Here is an 18682-nt window from a genome sequence, read left to right as displayed (position 1 = left end):
TAAAAACTACATCTAGTATAAAAATGAAATATATCTTCAATTTCTTGAGCGTTACATAAGAAACACAATCTTCCATTTCTAAGAATTCTTCCGCTTCAATACATAAATTGTGCGCGTAATATAGTAAGACATTTTTCATTTGTTTTATTATATAATGTATCCAGATATATCTCCGTACTAAATGTATTATGCAAATGTGATAATAATATGTAAAATTGAAATAAATGCATTCACGATATAATGTTCCAGATTGAGCCGAACCTACAGAAATCTGTTTTCATCGAAAAATAGTTTACCTTGAATTCCCAGGACTAAAATCCATCTTCACAAAATTCAAAAGTTTACTAAACAATAGTGTTAATAAAGATGTTCATAAAATCTTGTTCATGAGTCAAAACTTAATAACTTCGTCCGACGTTTATGTTAACGTTTAGAGGATAGCATCCTTATTCACTGTACACAGCTGCTGTTCTAGTAATTTGCATAAGTCCTTAAACCGATTTACAGAACTCTAGGTCGATTCGTTGGATCAGAAACTCGGCAACAGTAATATAGGATTGAGCCTTCAAATGAATTAAACAATTGCAACGCCATTTAAGGAGTCACATCATTTTTATTGATATTCTTTCTTACAACATACATATATTTAGACCCTTAGCCACAACAAATTGATAATCTAAACAAAATGATCCCGTTTAGTAAGATATGATGCCCTGATAATTGAAACTATCAACTTTTTCCAGTGGTTCTTTCTGATTTTACTAAGTTTTGCTTTGCCGCATAGGACCTCATTTACAAAAAAACAACGACCTTTTTGGATATATTTACCCCTAGTTTAGTTTAGTCGTATAGAATGATTTCACTTCTTTTCAATCTTTAACTAAATTACCCAGAATAACCAGATTGTATGCAAGAAGCAGTATCATTATACATAGATCATATAGGGCAATTTCAGATTCAATATCCTGCTGTTAAAATCATTTGTAAATGCTCACTGTCGACATTGAAACGTGGAAACCTAGCCCCCTTCCAAAAATACAATAACACAAAAAACAACAACAACAAAAATAGAACAACAAAAATACAACAACACTGTATACATCGTTTTAAGATGCACACGCTTCATGCACGCAATAACGCGGCATACTCTATGAGGACCCCAATGTAGAAGATGATGCATTTTTTTAGATACCAAACTAAATTTAATATTGCAAACGACGGGTATATTTAAAATAAACTGAGCAACGTGTAACGATACGATTAATTTTTATATTCGTGTTTTGCATGAACTATAATTAAATCAATACCGTATGATATATGTATCGAAATTATTTTATATATATCATTACTTTACTTAACTTTATATATCTGAAAAAAGATTAAAATTAGAATGTAGTATATGATGTTCTCTTGCAATTAGCTTTTTTCAAAGCATGAGTTACGTACATTTTTAGCAAAACTTTTCAATAAAAATCCTGATGCACATGATTGTATTCGAAAATCTAATTGACTTTGTTTTTATTAAGTCTGTACTCACAAATAAAAGCATTTACTTCTGATGTAAATTTTGTGAAAATAGATAAACGCAATAGAAAAGTTGTATTTTAAAATACACCAGCCGGAGCGGTCCCATATCAATATATATTGAATTGTTATTATAATACCTAACGCCTTTTAATTCCATATGCATGTACAATGGTGGTAAATGTTTTTTTTTTCTTTTCTGATATTATTTCATATTTCCATGCATAAATCACTATAAAACCTTTAAGGTTCATTTATAATCAGAACAGTTGTGCACGTTCTGACCAATTAAGGCGCCACCTTTTTCCACAACGTGTTCCTCATGATCCGGAATTATGACGCGGTGATGAGGGAAAGCTAGTTTGACCGCCTCTTGAAATGGTTTATACTGTGCAAAACCTCCAACTAACAGTAGAACCATATCACCAGAAACAAACGAAGTTGTAACTAATGTCTTTTGAAAACCCATAAGAACATCTGCGCATCGGTCAACAAAAAGGCTTGGTTTAACTGTGATTTTGTCGTGAATACCAGGAAATTCAACTGATTCCGAATATATTGATGTTTTGACGTATTCTCCAATGCTAGTACCTGTGTATTTTAGAAATATTTCTTTAAGAGACACTGGTACTGAAAATCTGATTAAAGGGACCTCTCCATGTTGGCGCATCCTGGATGAAATAGTGCGTTGAAGATCCAAAAGGTCTTCTGGCGCTTTGTCACAGAATTCAGCCCACACCTGTGGTCCCACAATCTCTACTAGTATTTTTGCAAACAAACTTTGCCCGCAATGTAGGATATGTGGCGGTAGAACTTCACGCAGTCCACCTCCTCTTTTCCTCTGATACACCGTAATATGCACAGTTTCTAAAAACGAAATCCAATTCCTAGTTAAATACCAACTTTTATTATACATTTGACTTTCAAGAGTGATATTCAATATTGTCTTAATTGAATCTCACAACCAAGTGGTTTATCCGATTGCTCGATAAACGTAACAACCTATACAGTGAATGAAGTCATTGAAATCGACCATATCATTGGCTTAAGTTGAATATTGAATATCACTCCTAACTATACCTTTATTGGGTTCTCATTCTAACGAAAATATTAGAATTGTTCGAAACACTAGGTTTTCTAGGGATATACGTGCAGATTGATATATTGAGTAGTGTTGATCTGTGTTTTCAATATTGCTAAGAAACCATTTTGATTTACTTAAATTTGTCGGTCAAAACTATATCTGGATAAAGAAAAACAAAAAAAATATTTCAACTAATTAAGGGTCTTAATTAAATTCGTAAGGCTTTTGATCAGCAGATTAGCAGATACAAGTCGCTTTTTTAATAATATTTTCCTTATTTGTTCCCAGTTTTAGTACAATGATGCTTTTATTATGAAACTCAATGATCACACAGTTTTAAACCTTTCATTTTATAAGGCAGACTGTGTGGAATGTTTATAGTTTCTAACGATGACTGCATCGTATCGTTGAAAAGTTTTTGCATTAGGTGCTCTCGATGTTCCCCCCGTCTGCAGATAGAGTTGGGATCTCTTATCATAAAAGTACTTGGGGTTTACCTATAAGTTTATTATTATTTGTTTTATTGATAAGTTACCTCAAGTTAATGCATACTTTGATAGGATTTACCTTTTGCGTTTTATCTTTAATTATTCAGGATTGTTGGGATAAGAGTGAGGTTTGTGCACATAGACTGGTTTAAACCCCAGTAGATTAACATTGCACTGACTGTTCAAAGGCGGTACCTAACGATTCTTGATCAATATACCTATTTTTGTATATATAGTATGTATGCACTGTGCTGTTTGTGGAGTTTTGTGCTATTCTTCTATGTTTCATGTTTGTGATTTTGCGTTCTATGTCTTTGGCGGTTGCCCAGTGCCACTAAACCGGGCTTATGTTTAAACATTTTGCTACTGAGCTTGTTTCTGTAGGTTTATGCATTAATATTTTGTATATTCTTACTCTATATCCAAGCAAAGGGGTCTTATAAACACACTTATAACATATAACTAAAAGCACTGGTGTGCAATAAAACGATTTAATATACCGCGGGCTTCGATCAAGAGGATATTCATTCCTGGTTTCAATAGATGTTCTTCACGAGTACCCTTGTCCATGATTTCTGCATATGCAATGTATGCCAAAGGAGCGAAAACAGTGACAATTGTGTCTTGTTCAATGCCTGCCTGAAATTAGATAATGTTGCTTGATCCTTAATGCAAAATTGAAAATACATGTACTGTTTTTTGTTTTATTTTTTTCTTAATTAGAACATGCAGCTCTTAACTTTCGGTTAATCATTCTGTGTTTAAAAAAGTTTGTAGCGGTTAAATGTAGTTGAAAACTACAGAATTAAAAGTTTGCGGCCTTATTTGCCCACCGTTGTTATAAATTGCGTATCAAAATTATAAATAAGCGATTTTAAAACATGTATTAATCTTTGCATTTTTTTTTATTAAAACAGTCGTGTGTTTTTATGAGTTCTTTAAATAATTATTTCTAGTTTTTATTAAGTCCGTTCTAAATTACACATAAAATAAAGAGATGTAATCAAATTTTATGTTTGCTTTCTTTCGAGCTGCGTTCTATAAAAAAAATGTAAAACTTACATAATCGCATTCTGCCAAATCTAAACCTCCGAATAGGTAATATAGGTTGATTTAAACTGGGACGTTAATAAACACGGCTCTAAGACCTGATTTTTATTATTTTAATAACAATACATAAGCACCTTTATAGCAGCTTCAGTCATGAACTCGTGCCCCGCGATACCCCATTGTCTTGGAACAATCAATGACCAAGTTATTGCTTTGGGAGGGATTAAGCTGAAATACTCCTTAACAATGCTGCCTAAGTAGTGAATAAGCTCCTGATACAGACGAACAACGTCAAGACGTGTTTTCTTTGCAACGTCCCAATGCTCATGACCCTGAAAGATAGGAAATCTAATTAGATGCAGAAAATATCTGACGAAATAGTTATCTTTCTTGCTCTGAGACATAATATATTCGTTTTCAAGCGAAACCAAGGAAAATAATTTATCCCAGCCATGTTTTTAATTATTTATTTGTTGATTTAAATATGCCATTCTACTAAGTGTAAAATTTAATGGGTGCTGAACGTGGCACTTTAACTGAAGATGAAAATCCGTCAGATTGAATCTAAAAATACGACAGTATAATATAACGGACTTTTCACGTTTTCTTTTCTTCTTGCATACAGGATTTTTTTGTGTTTTTTTTGCGTTGCATGAACATGTTATAACATAAAGACGCAACACGAGAAAACACGATAACGCGATTTTTATCAAATGAATGAACAGAAAAAAATTGAAATGTTGATATCCACCATAACTTTATTAGAAATAATGAGCTGCTTAAACCATCACATAATATCTACCAAGAAAGCTGATTTCTCGCTACAAGTCAATCGAAACAAGTGGAATTGCTCTAGCTCCTCCTCCCTAAGTGCACTGTATTGCTTTTCCGCTGCACGTCCAATCTGACACACCTTCATATTGTGGTCGAATAAAATTGTTGGCGGAAAATTGCAATCAAAAGGTGAGCAATTGATTATGAAGGCCTTATTAGGTTCTGAAAAAAAGTTTAAAATTCAAACTGACAGCGCGACACGATTACTATTTCGTTTTAGTTTTACATAAATGCCAAAAAATAATGACCGATGAAGCATTTTTAAAATTACAAAGTATGATACTATATATAAAAATATAATTTCGTACACGTTATGCTAAGCGTTATGCCGTGGCGTAGTGGTTAAAATGGTTAACTGGTATAACTGTTTGCACAAAGAGGGAAATGACTTTAAATCAACCGGCATGGGTCTCGAAAAAAGGTTATCAGAGTCGACTTGGTTGTTATTTGGGCATACGATGTATATAATCATGTATTTCGAGTTAGTGTTGGTTCATGCTTATTTTTTTGGTGAGAACTTGTGTATAATGATGTCACTTATAGTTCAGCAAACTGTTGCATTTTTGAAAAAAAGTTCCTTGAAAGTTTTGTTCCATTCAGTTTCAAGCATAACAGCAGTCCTTCCGTCTAAAAATAACGTTTTTTTACTGGATACCGCAATTTTTTTAAAGCATTTACAACGATGCAAAGCTGTCCTGCCGCAATATAAAGGCTCCAAACCTTTTACTTCGGCTTAAAAACAATATTTTATCTTGTGAAAAGGTCACCGCGTACGGAAATACATTTCGGTTTAACTGCACTCTTCAAGAAATAAGAATAGCCACAACAAATCGCAATTGCGGTAAAAATATAGGTGAGGTGGAATTGAATATATGTGATTATTGATAATTGCCTTATCGTTACCCATTACTAAACACTTTAACGCTGACAGTTAACAACAACTAATAATCAATTATATCCGGTTAATCAACTTCTGTAGAACTTGTCGACCTTACTAGTGTCATACCATGTTTTAAAGCGTGTGCTATTGTTATTCGTTCATCTATGTGAATACAGGTAATCAAAATGTAATTGTCCCTTGGCGTAAAGTATTTCCTGAAATAGAAGAAGAAATGAATGAATGATGATATTCCTGATTGCTCAACATAAGTAATATAGTTACACAGGATCTGATGCTGTAATGATGTAGTCATGGCGGCTTGTTTTATGGCGACTTGATGAGTTGTAGCATACACTGTTGCCAGTGATATGTCGCCTAGATATAACTCATTTGAACATGATGTATTGACTTCATTATTTTAGAGCATTATGTTTACTTATTTTGGTCCACCTATAAGGTAAAGAAGAAAACGTGAAAAATAAATCAAATCAATTTACAAAATTGTCGACAAAAATAATCCCATGTCCAAAATCATTAAAATGAAAGCGTTGATCGTAAGTGACGATAGGATCATGTAGTGTTCTCGACTTCTTTATGTCGAGTAGAAGAGTTACAGCACGGTAAATGGTCTAAACAGTATTGTTTGGATATCGGCCTTTTTGAAATAAATTATCATACAATTTTTTCTTAAAATCTGCTTAACTATCGAACATACTTAAACTGTTATGAATGGATGCGTATGTATCATTGATGTAATTAAAAAAAGGTACGAAACGGCCCTTAATCGCTAGCCAGAAATTAAATGTTTACTAAATGTAAGTACATGATGGATTAGAAAATCAATTGTAATTCAGGAAAGTCAAAGGTGATCCTATTAAAAACGTTTGGCTGCCAAGGATCAGTGGTTGCTTAGAATGTAAACTATTTTCATAGAAATCCCAATGTAAATATATACACAGTAGGTGGCCCTTAGGCAGGCCAGATTTTACCCCAGGATCACCATTTGACTAAGCTTGAAAGAAGACCACTTCTCAATACATTATATAGAATAACTTAGATCTAATTATTTCGGTTCAAGCGAAAAGGATTTCCAAAAAGTTTCCAATTTAATTCTTTATAAGAGATATATTCCAAAAGGCGGGTACAGTTTTAACCCCCTGGGGTAACCGTAGAAAAAAGAAATGCTAGAGACACATACATTATGCATTATAGATATAAAATATATAGACACTATCGATTATGGTTCAATAATATAAGTATTTCATAGTCGATCCCGTGTTAGTCTGCTTTTTTAGAAGATGTAATTTTAAGCCAGACGTTGACAGCTTCAACGGACAGTGTGATTAAAACTGATTACCTTGAGTACATCGTGCTCAGGGAAACAAACTAATCTTAAATCTTGAATGTTTGAAATATGGTGTTTGTTTCTGAAAGGCCACTAGCTTTACTATAAAAATGGTATATTCATTCTACATCGTATGTGCTTTTTCTTACAATCCTCAAATTTCTCAAGTAGGATACATGCCTATTATAAGAGGATGACCTAATCGATTATGAGGTCATATGACAAAGTCTTAGTTACCACTTTTACTTTGAAATATGTATCAAATAGGCTTCACCAATAAACGGTGCTCATAACTGGAGCCATATTCTATATTAGTGCTCAAATGATCTCCAACAACCTCAGCATTTCCCCTTTGTGTCAATCGACCAATAGTTTTTCATCATAGTCGAGTACACATGGATGATGTGAAAATAATTAAATAAATACTTTATTTTTATGAGCAAAGCTGCTAGACACATTTTGCACTTTCAGTTTATTTTATTAATACACAGAACAACTCTTAAATAAATCAATACGATTTATTAATAAACTGGAATAAAACGAAATGAGCGGGTTCAGGCTATGAAGATAAAAATATTTGATTACAAATCTGACCATACTGTTTTTAAACCCCCCACATTATTGTGTAAAGAAACGGTTAGATAAATAATAAAACCAATATGCTTTGGTTAAGATATATTAACAGACATAAACAAGAAAACTATGAATTAGTTTTTTTCTTTCAAAAGCCAAATAAAATATTTAAATATCTTCAACATTTTCAGTAGTAGGTGTTGTTTGAAATATACCATATGTTAATGAGTATTCACATATTCGTCATTTTTGAAAGATCTTAGTTACTGACAAAATACTGTTAAAAAACAAACGATTAATATAGGGGTTCATTGAGGCTCATTAGCACGTTTTGCTTATAATATTAATGAACAATCTTTCAGGATCTGCCACTAGTCGTCAATTTTCTGCGAGTCCAGATTTGCTTTTAGATGAAGTTTTGAGGATACGTTTTGTTAATTGTTATGCATTCGACAAATACATCAAAGCAATGATATATTGATAACAGTAAAGGGACCGTAACTGTTTTTATATGTTAAACCTGTTCAAACAAGTACTACATGTTGCTTTATATACAGTTACTGGTGAAAGTATTTTGTCAGCTGAATCAAAAGTCCGCTTATATGTAATGACAAAACGAAAACATACCTGAGTAAGGCTGTATCACTTTCAATTCGAGTTTCTTGGAAAATCTTTATGATTCTTTTAACATATTCACGTTCCCTCTGTAGTTTCGTAGTCTCTATTCTGTAGTTTTCATTTTCATTTGTCAGAGTTTTCATTGTCTTTTTCAAAACTGCGTTCTTTTTTTTAAGTCGCCTGTTGTGCCTTGTTTCATATGTCAATCTTTAGCATTTACAAAATTTATAAATTTAATTTATTATATATATATATTTTATTACACGCAAAAAAATGCTTCCTTAAACAGTAATTATGAGTATATATAACTTATTAAGATAACTGTGAAATTCCCTTCGTTTTATTTGCTTGGTTCGTAATACTAGACGTATGAAAGATCATTTATTCTGGGAGAGAGAACCTATGGAAGAAAGAAATGATAACGAAAGTCTTTACCTTTTTTTTTCTGCTGTGTTATTGGCACATTTGGCTGCCTCTATCGTCGACTCATAATCTTTAAGGTCTATGATTTCTTCGTTCAGAACTTCAACCTCATTCCCAAGCTCTACAATTGTGTCTCTTAACTGTTGCCTCTCCTTCTCCAATATCGATAATGATTTCTCGTGAGTTTTACATCCCTTTAAAATGCGACTGTAATAATAAGATTAAAATACTTTTTTTTTCTATTATCATATACTATTTGACTAGTTTTTTAAATGATTATTTAAGGAGGATATTAGAAAAATGAATAATTTGTTATAAACTGGATGAGAACACAAAGAAAATATTTATTAATTATAAAATGTGTCAGGTTCTGCCACGAGTCGTCTTCCTTCACCGAGGTATTTACTACCTTTAAATAAGTAATCTTGGAGCATTCTTTTTGTTCTTAAATTGTTTACGAATATGCGAAGTATTCCATTCGACAAATTCAGCAATGCAATGAAAATTCACGACTGTTGACAGACTATTACAATGTATCTATGATTGAAGCAATCTGTCCGCTAAATGAATTATATGTCTAAATGTTACGGAATATTGTGTCAAGAATAAATACCTGAGTAAAGCTTTATCGCTTTCCATTCCAGTGTGTTGAAAAATCTTAATGATGCTTTCAAAATGTTTACGTTCTTCCTCTAGGTGCTTAGTCTCTTTTTTAAAGCTTTGATTTTCCTTTGTCAGAGTTTTCGTTCTTTCCATTAAATCTGCGTTCTCCTGTTCAAGTTGCCTGGTGTGCATTGTAACAACTGTTAAACTGTAGAACATCCAATAAAATAACGATAAACCTAAAATATACTGCCCGCAAAATTATGTTCTCTAAAATAGTTATTTTGAGATTATTTTACTTTTAAGTCATTTTATTTTTGTTTTTTACTACATCTTTCCTAAGCTGTGTTTTTAATGATAGCTGTATAAAGGCTAATTATTTCTGGGAGAAACTCTTCGGAAGAACGAAAATAAAAAATAAATATTACCTCATTCTGCCTGTTTCATCAAGTTCACATTCAACAGCGTTTATCGTTGACATCTTTTCTTCAAGGTTTATCACTATCTCTCTTAGTGATTTAACTTCAATTTCCAGCTGTACAATTTTGTCTCTTAATTGCTGTTTATCCATTTCAATTATCAACATTGTTTTATCGGGACTTTTGCATTCCTTTTGCTTTGAAAAGCGACTGTATAAATCAGATCAAAACATTGTATTGTTTTATTTATTATCAGAGATTGCTTGACAAGCTTTTTAATGATAAATTAAAAAAGATGTTATTTAAGGATTATAATTCGACCTTTTGCATTTTATTGGGGTATGGTAAGCAATTGGACTGTTCAAAATGGTTGAGTCCGACTCTTCCAGCATTTTGAACTGCGCCGTTGCATGCCATATCCCAATGAAATGCAAAATGTCGAATTTTAATACTTATATTTACATTTATTTAAATGTACATTTCTGCTAAAATCAATACATTAATCAAGATTTAGAGCATTTTCTCTTGTTTTTTCTTTTTCTCGTTGTTCTCAACGGTGGGTAAATCCGAACAGCTACAGTAATCTAAATCTGTAAAACAATGAATGCGCAGAAAAAATAGTTTCTTATTCATGGGTTTAATTTCTATTTTTTAAGGAAAATAATAGTTTAACAACGTATTATAACTTTATTTTAGCTAGAAAAATGCAATTGGAGTTATGTAAAATTAACAATAACAAGAAAGCAAATATCCCCACCTACAAAGTTCTCATTATATCTCGCGATAATACGCGAAACTAGCGTTTGTTAGTCACGAGTTTTTAATTATGTGTTTTATACAGAAATAATGCGAAATTGATAAACAACAACCATCGTTAAGGAATGAAGTGTTAATGTAAATATTAAGAAATGGAAAAAGGAAAGAAGAGCACTATATCTCAATATTTTGAGTGTCGCCAAACGGACGACAGACGACGGACACAGTGGCTCAGTTTGCGACCTCCCATCAATGATGCATATCTTAAGCACGTTACAATAGCGTGCACTATGTTAGAAACAGTAAACTTGCACAAACAAAGATAACGGTACTATACGATCTGTCAGGATCTGCAACGATTTGTCTATATTTAGCGAGGTTAGGGTCGTTTTTGTTTTTAAGTGAAGCTTTGAGCATACTTAATTATTTAAATTGTTTACGAATATGCGAAGTGATCAGATGTGATTGACAAATACAGCAATGCAATAATACATTTGTGACTGTCAACAGACAGTTATTTAATTATATACTAGTATATAATTATCAATTGACAACGAATATTTATTATTTTAAGGTTTCTGTCAGTATTTTAAATGTTACGTAAAAATGTTTGAAAAAAAATACCTGAGTAAAGCTTTATCGCTTTCAATCCGAGTTTCTTGGAAAATCTTAAGGATGCTTTTTAATTGTTCACCCTCCTCCCGTAGTTGCTTACACTCTGTTTTGAAGCTTTCATTTTCTTTTGTCAGAGTTTTCGTTTTCTCCACTAAATCTGCGTTCTCCTTTTCAAAATGTCTTGTGTCTAATGTATCTGTCAAACTGTATCATAAACAAGGTAATACTATAGACATAGAGTGTACGACCCACAATAAAATGCACCTTAAAATAGAAGTTTTGAGTATATGTAACTTTTATATTAGATATTACTTCGTGGTCTGTTCGTTGCTTTGGTATCCATGCTAGCGGAAGGAAAATAAATTTATTCTTGGAGAGAGACAATTATGAAGAACGAAATGAAAGCTAATTTTGTTACCTCATTCTTCCTGCTTCATCACTTCCACATTCAATCGCTTTTATTGTCGACATATGTCCTTTTAGATCTAGTACATCCTTTTTTAAGTCTTCAACCATGTTTTCAAGTTCCTCAATTCTGTGTCTTAAGCGCTGCCCCTCCTTCTTCATTGTCGATATTGTTTTCTCCTGATTAGTACATTCCTTTGAAAGGCCACTGTTATAACAAGATAAAAACACATCGATCAAATACATTTTGGCCAGCTTTTAAATGATCAGTAAAGACTGATGTTGAAAAGATCGATTAACTACCTTGTTCAATTGATAGAAAAATCGAATAGTCAATATACGACCAGCAAGACATAGGCAGATATGATTTGGTTGTTTTACTGAATAAGAACAAATGTGTCACTGTTCAACTTAAGAATCTCTGTACGATTATTTCATGTAGTATGCGACGAACGGCTATGATTTAGTATTATTTAGGTCAGGTGATTCGCTTACATAAAATATTTATTTCTGACTATTTTATCATTTGTTTGTCATTAATTCATACCCAGACGTTAATATGGGTAAGAACAGGAAACCGAAATCACTGCACAATTCCGATGCTAATCAATTCGAATTAATTGTTTGTCAGAAGAGAGGATTGGAAAATGTATTGAGTTAATTTCCACAATAAAGATTTTGTGTTATTTGTTTTTTTATTAATAAGGGATGAAAAGAGATAAAAATCATATACATAATACATTGAATAATATGTACTATCAGTACAGTCATCTGATGGCCGACGATTGGCGATTGAGTATACTATTGATACAATTTATGTATCGTAATATATATATAAAACACAGCTAAGTTTTTATTTTCATTTTTGCTGTATATCAAATATCAAATACTTAAAAGACAAATAATTTGTTATAAACAGCGCCCAGTTTCGCCGGAACACAGGCAACCTTTATTTCTCTATTTATATACAACGTGTTCCTAATATGTTTGTACCATATTAAGGAATAATTTTCACATTTTTAGAAGTTTATAATAACATGTAGAAACTCGACAAACGGCTTGCCCGTAGGGATTTTCTAAATCCCCCTTTCGACATGATATCCCAACGGATAGCCGATAGGAATTTTTTGCAAGTGATTGTAAATACAGCGATTTATTCCAATGGAGAAGGACATTTCTTTCTATATATAACTTAAATTATCTATTACAACACCTCTAAAATTTGTTTATCTGGGAGTGAGAAAATAATGTCCAGATTGTATAATCCCAATTTGAAAAAATCCCCATTATTTAACAAATGCTCGATGGAATTTATTCCAATGTGGAAAATAATTCATTTTATTATTTGATTTTAATACACTTTAATACAATGGTCAATATTTTGAAAAGTAGCGTTTTAGTAACTTTTGTTTTAAATGTCCATGGGAATTAAGAAATTAATGCAAAGTAGATATAAGGTCAGGTCACAGTATTGTCTGTCTTCGACTAGTAAAAAATAATTTTAGGAGAAAAAAAACATTTTATTGTTTCCCAAAATTGTTGAACTTTGTCCTCAGATCAAGATAATAATGCTCCATGTATCTTTAAAATTCTATGAATGGGGTGTGATGATAAGTTTAAGCTCATTTTACCAATATCGACCTGTTCCAATTGGATGGGAAGTATTATTGCCGATGTGACCTACATCGGCGGACCAAATTGTTAACAACAGTGCACTCTTCACAATATATTGAAAACCTCGGAATCAATTATTGATATACCACAGTGTTCTCTATCCCGGTTATTTTTATACTATGTTTTTATTAATTGACACACGAACGTCCAATGTAGCACAAGATAGGTTTGCGTTGTATATAATGAACAATTGTAGAAAAAAAAATATGAAAATGTTATTATTCTAGTCTAAAAATAAATTACTCCCGTTGGGCACCAGCTGAATTTTATTTCCTCAACTGGCACACAAAATTGTAAAAATTATACTTCCAAACTGTAATACAATATTTGATAATGAAACTTTTGATAAGATTCCTAGCATTTTTTACTGGTAGATTATTTAAGAACATCTGAAATTTAAAAACAAAATCACATTTGATTTTGGAAAGTGCTTTCAGATTTGCATGTAATCTAAATCTTACAGTAAAGGTATATACAACTGCATCGGATCCACAGTTATTTATACTTATGATACCAGATAAACACAACATTAATACTTTTTTATGAAAATTACTAAAATATACATAAAATAACTCTACAATGTACTTTTTCAGAACATGCGCGCTTCATTGTACACGAACGTCATGTAATGGTTTTAGTATTTTGGCAATGACGTCGTTGATGTATAGGAAACAGTGATATATCATTTTTAAGTTAACAGCTAAACACCAGAAATCATATAAAAAGATAATTGCTTACCTTCTGCTATTTCGAAGAATCTTAGTTTCTTCTTGTAGCGCCTGCCTTTCATGTTCTAAGCTTTGAATTTCATCTTCAGCGGTTGCTAACTTCTCCAGTGTACGAATCAATAGTGCATTTCTTTTTTCCAATTGTTCTTTAAAATCATTCTCTTTCTGTTTGCCTTCATCCATTTCAATTTTCTACAATTTTTTGTCTGGCATATAAGTTTTAATAGGAAACTTCAATATAGTTTAGAACAATATTGTTATGCTGGGTTCGAAGCATAACATTGTCACAAACCGTACCTGTGGTAAAATACTGGCTGGAGAACAGTAGCCGGCGGAAACAGTAGCCGGCAATCGGTTTTTATTCGTGTTTTTTTTATCTTCTTAAACATGTTGAAAATGGTCAAAAAGAACCATATCCAAGCAAAACCAATTTGCATCGAATTCAATACAAAGCGTAAGTTTTAACATTTTATTCCCAAAACGTATAGGAAATGTCAAAAAGTTCGCCAACTTTTACGTGGGGGATGCTCACGTGAATGTGACTGCACATGCGCAGTTGAATAAATTTGCATATCTTATTATAGCCCTGGCATTAACCGGCAGTCAAGTGTTGATTATAAGCAATTATTATTCGATGATTCACAGCATCATGTATTTTTTATAAAAGCCTGTTGAAATGTTGTTTGCATTTCGCCCGTCAATCGCCTTTAAACCAACCAAATTCAAAAGTTCATGTTGCCATGGTATGGTTTAAGACGCGTTGTTAAAGCGAGACTACTCCAGCGCTGTAAATGTTTGATTACTTCCCTGTTTAATAGAGGCGCTCCATTGGGAAATTAAGGTTAATAAGCCGTTAATAACCCCTTAAAATGTCGACAATGCATTCATTCCATGTTGTATAACATTTACAATGGACACTAATAAAAAAGTGAAAGCCAAATAATGTAGCTGTTTACATATTTTAATGAAAACTTTTGTTGAACGTATGAATAATAATTGATAAACGTGATGATGTCAATATTAACTGAACATTGGGACTACTATGAAATCAATCCTATTTTAATTTAGGAAGATTTATGAATTACATGTAATACTATCAATTGAAATCGAGTCTGATATCTCCAAGGTCCAGATGTTGATTAAACTTTTTCCATAGGAAAATTTTATATTGATGATCTTTAGTTATCTGCAGTATGATTGCATAGTTTCATTTCTTAATATTGTATTCATAATTATCTTATGTCGTGATTAACTACAGTTGCGCAGTTGTTTCCAATGAATGCATTATAACATACACAATAATCCATAGTACAGTATATGTGTGTTTTTATTTTACTCAACGATACGGCAATGAAATACGCGTGCGAAGATCCGAAACTGGCCATGTCCGGTGTACGCCGAGGAATTATGAGCCTTTGAAAGGCAGCATGGGATTTTGGCGTTCCTCGGTCTACCATACAATACCATATTAAGGACCCGGGGTTAGCCATGAGGAAATTATTTAATAGATATTAATCGTATTTACGTCGAATTATAAAAGCTACATGAACGTTAACCTCGTGTTCACACTGCAGGACGTCAAACTTTAGGCGTTGCCGGTATATATATTTGCTGCATTACCATACATTCACTTTGCAGTAATTTACAGATATTGATTTAAAGTTTAATTAGCCACGATTCAAATGGAGGAGCGTTCAATACAGTGGGGGGGGGGGGTGGGCTTGAAGAGAGGATGATAAAGAGATGAATATAAGTATCTTCCATGGCCGATAATTTAAGATATGTTAATTCCGACCCGAGCGTAGGGTGTTTTGCGGAAACGAGGTTTACCGAGTTTCCGCAAAACACCCTGCGCAAGTGTCGGGACGAACCTATCTTACACGAGCGGCTATGGTAGATTCCTTTTCTCCCACCTCAGTTAAACAAATTTAAGTAAAAATGTATTTTTTGCTGGAACTCTTTTGTGCTTAGCAAAAAATATCGTGTATGGATATGCGATAATTCGTGGTCGTCATGGATATGCGCGCAGTGATTCAGATTATGTTAATAGTCAAATCGGTCTTTAAATAGTTTTAAGGAGAATGAAGCATTATTTCTTGAAAAGTGCGTGAAAACTGTTTTATGGTGACACTTTAAGCGGGAAACAGTTAATTAGCCTTCTAAATATTGCCACAATACAAGGTTTCCACAATGCTTCAGACGACAGTCTTCAACAAGGGAGGTAATAACAATGTGGTGACGATTAAAAATGAGTTCCATACGGGCATTTTATCTTCGCCCGTGGGCAAGATAGGAATTTCTAGCCTGGTTAAATTACTGGATCTACTTATCTGTGGTGGGAGAAATTGGAATGTGGAGTGTGTTGTGTCCGTGGTACGGTAAACGATGATAAAGAGGGTGATAAGTGGTATTGCTGATTCAGAGGAAGTGAATGTGCATCAAGCAGGTAGTATCATTGTGAGTGTCTGTGTCGGGCTGAACAGTATGATCTGAGGGCAAGTCTTGAAGCAGGGGCAGAATGGTTTTGTGAGTTTCGCTTAGGCTTAGAAGAATAGACTGATACTATTAAACATGAGCCAAGTACCGTTATATCTGTTGTGTTGTGTTGTATTATTTGTAATTTTCTTTTATAATACATTTTTTTTTCATTTAATTGCTTTTATTCGAAAATTTATTTATTTATTTATTTATTTATTTATTTATTTATTTATTTATTTATTTATTTATTTATTTATTTATTTATTTATTTATTTATTTATTTATTTATTTATTTATTTATTTATTTATTTCTTTATTTATTTATTTATTTTTTATTTTTTTATTTATGTTTTTATTTGCTTATTTATTTATTAATTGACGCTGTTTGTTCGTTAACGTATTTATTTCAAATGAAATTAAAGTTATAATTATTATGTTCAATCTCGTTTTCCGTTTTACTTACCTTCCAAATATTAACCGTGAACTTTACCATTAAGTAAATTTCTCACCTTTTGTTTGTGACAGGTTGTATTTTTATGTAAGTCAGGAAACAACCCGAACAAAAACAGGTTTATAGTCATGGAGCGGTCTCGAAATAAAACTGCCGGATACTGTATCTCATAGTCCGTAAATTGGTACTAATTGATTACCCTCTTTGTGGCCCCAATTCGTCACGCGCTTCATGACATAACAAATTGTAATATTGTAAAGTTACAAGACCTTGACACCTAGTTTCATTAAGACTTAATGTAAGTATTATTTCCGTAACATTTCGATCTACTGAGAAAATCTTCAAAAACATGCAAAATCTGCCGGCTACTGCTCTCCAACTAGTATATAGTTTAAACTGTTCTCAAGAAAAGCGTTGTCAAGGGCTATTCATATAAATTTTATCATAACGATACGAGTTGTTTACATTTGCGATGGTAGATACCTGTTATTCACGCGCCGTAACTAAACATAAACAACATGGAGTTCAGCAGTTAATATAAATGTAGTATAATTCAATAATCGCCCGTTCCGTGTGAATAACTTTATTAACAATTCAAGTAGCGTCACGCTTCCAGCCGGATCATAACACAGGGAGATACTAGCGCCCTCCCTTCTCAAAGCTCTCTCCGCTCTAAGGCTCTCCTGACTAGCAGTCATATCGACTTTTATATACCACACTGCACTAGACAGGTTATGCAAGTACAAGACGGAACATAACACAGGTAGATACTAGCGCCCTCCCTTCTCAAAGCTCTCTCCGCTCTAAGGCTCTCCTGACTAGCAGTCATATCGACTTTTATATACCACACTGCACTAGATAGGTTATGCAAGTACAAGACGGATCATAACACAGGGAGATACTAGCGCCCTCCCTTCTCAAAGCTCTCTCCGCTCTAAGGCTCTCCTGACTAGCAGTCATATCGACTTTTATATACCACACTGCACTAGACAGGTTATGCAAGTACAAGACGGATCATAACACAGGGAGATACTAGCGCGCTCCCTTCTCAAAGCTCTCTCCGCTCTAAGGCTCTCCTGACTAGCAGTCATATCGACCTTTATATACCACATTGCACTAGACAGGTTATGCAAGTACTGGGGTCTGGTATCAGTAACACTATGTAATATGTTACAATAAACGAAGTAAGACATTGCCTAATGGAGATAGTTTGACTATACACAAAGACGGCCACAGTTTTAACGCAGATAACATATACATAATATAAGTACTTTTTTCTTTTATCTGTACTTTATAAATGTAATTTCAAGATGTTTTTCTAATTTCATTCTTGGTGATTCAGTTACATGAATACATTCAAATAATGACTAAGTTCCCTAAGTATTTTCACAGCCAAAGGCAACCAAGTATTACGATAGAAATGTAATTATGTGAATAAGCTTTGTAAATGGTTACCTTAATTTTATCGAACCTATTGAACTAAAACATCTCCATTAAATCCGTGAACTTTAATGTGAACATGTTATCCATAAGAACCACAAATCACCTAATATCGGGCACATAATATTAGACACTTGATCGATATTCGTTTGAAGTAAACGTTCTTAACTAAACCATAACTTAAATTATGTGATACCCGATACAACTCAAATACAAAATCATTTGAATGGGTTTTAAATAACCCATCGTGGAGTAGAATTCAAACGCTGGTGAGGACTGTGTATCTAGAGAAAT

The 18682-nt window shown here is 32.9% G+C and overlaps 1 protein-coding gene across 4 annotated transcripts; it reads right to left on the bottom strand.

The window, feature by feature from the left end:
- Positions 1-593: 593 nt before the first annotated feature.
- Positions 594-18536, bottom strand: LOC128245373 (uncharacterized). Of its 4 annotated transcripts, none has more exons than XM_052963509.1 (13): positions 18404-18536; positions 14030-14211; positions 11631-11825; positions 11222-11416; positions 9851-10051; positions 9433-9630; positions 8832-9026; positions 8406-8603; positions 5987-6075; positions 4949-5142; positions 4281-4478; positions 3597-3735; positions 594-2391 (listed from the first exon to the last, which is right to left on the bottom strand). In XM_052963509.1, exons 2-13 carry the CDS (start codon positions 14200-14202, stop codon positions 1775-1777), a joined length of 2592 nt encoding a protein of 863 aa, XP_052819469.1. In that variant the 5' UTR covers positions 14203-14211; positions 18404-18536; the 3' UTR covers positions 594-1774. The 4 variants fall into 4 exon arrangements, with proteins under 4 accessions (XP_052819469.1, XP_052819472.1, XP_052819471.1 ...); XM_052963512.1 differs by having other exon boundaries at positions 8406-8504; XM_052963511.1 differs by having other exon boundaries at positions 9433-9603.
- Positions 18537-18682: the final 146 nt, after the last annotated feature.

Source organism: Mya arenaria, chromosome 9 (genome assembly GCF_026914265.1).
Source record: "Mya arenaria isolate MELC-2E11 chromosome 9, ASM2691426v1".
Classification (NCBI taxonomy): domain Eukaryota; kingdom Metazoa; phylum Mollusca; class Bivalvia; order Myida; family Myidae; genus Mya; species Mya arenaria.
The sequence above is the reverse complement of the archived record's forward strand: the minus strand, read 5'-3'. Positions and strand labels throughout refer to the sequence as shown.

What these genes read in the sequence shown, in the direction of transcription:
- LOC128245373 (XM_052963509.1), bottom strand. Translation starts at nt 14,202, where the DNA reads ATGGATGAAGGCAAACAGAAAGAGAATGATTTTAAAGAACAATTGGAA. An exon ending in GATGAAACAGGCAGAATGAG is followed by an intron (nt 9,631 to 9,850) that starts GTAATATTTATT and finishes GATGTTCTACAG; the next exon opens with TTTAACAGTTGTTACAATGC. An exon ending in AGCGATAAAGCTTTACTCAG is followed by an intron (nt 9,027 to 9,432) that starts GTATTTATTCTT and finishes TTATTATTACAG; the next exon opens with TCGCATTTTAAAGGGATGTA.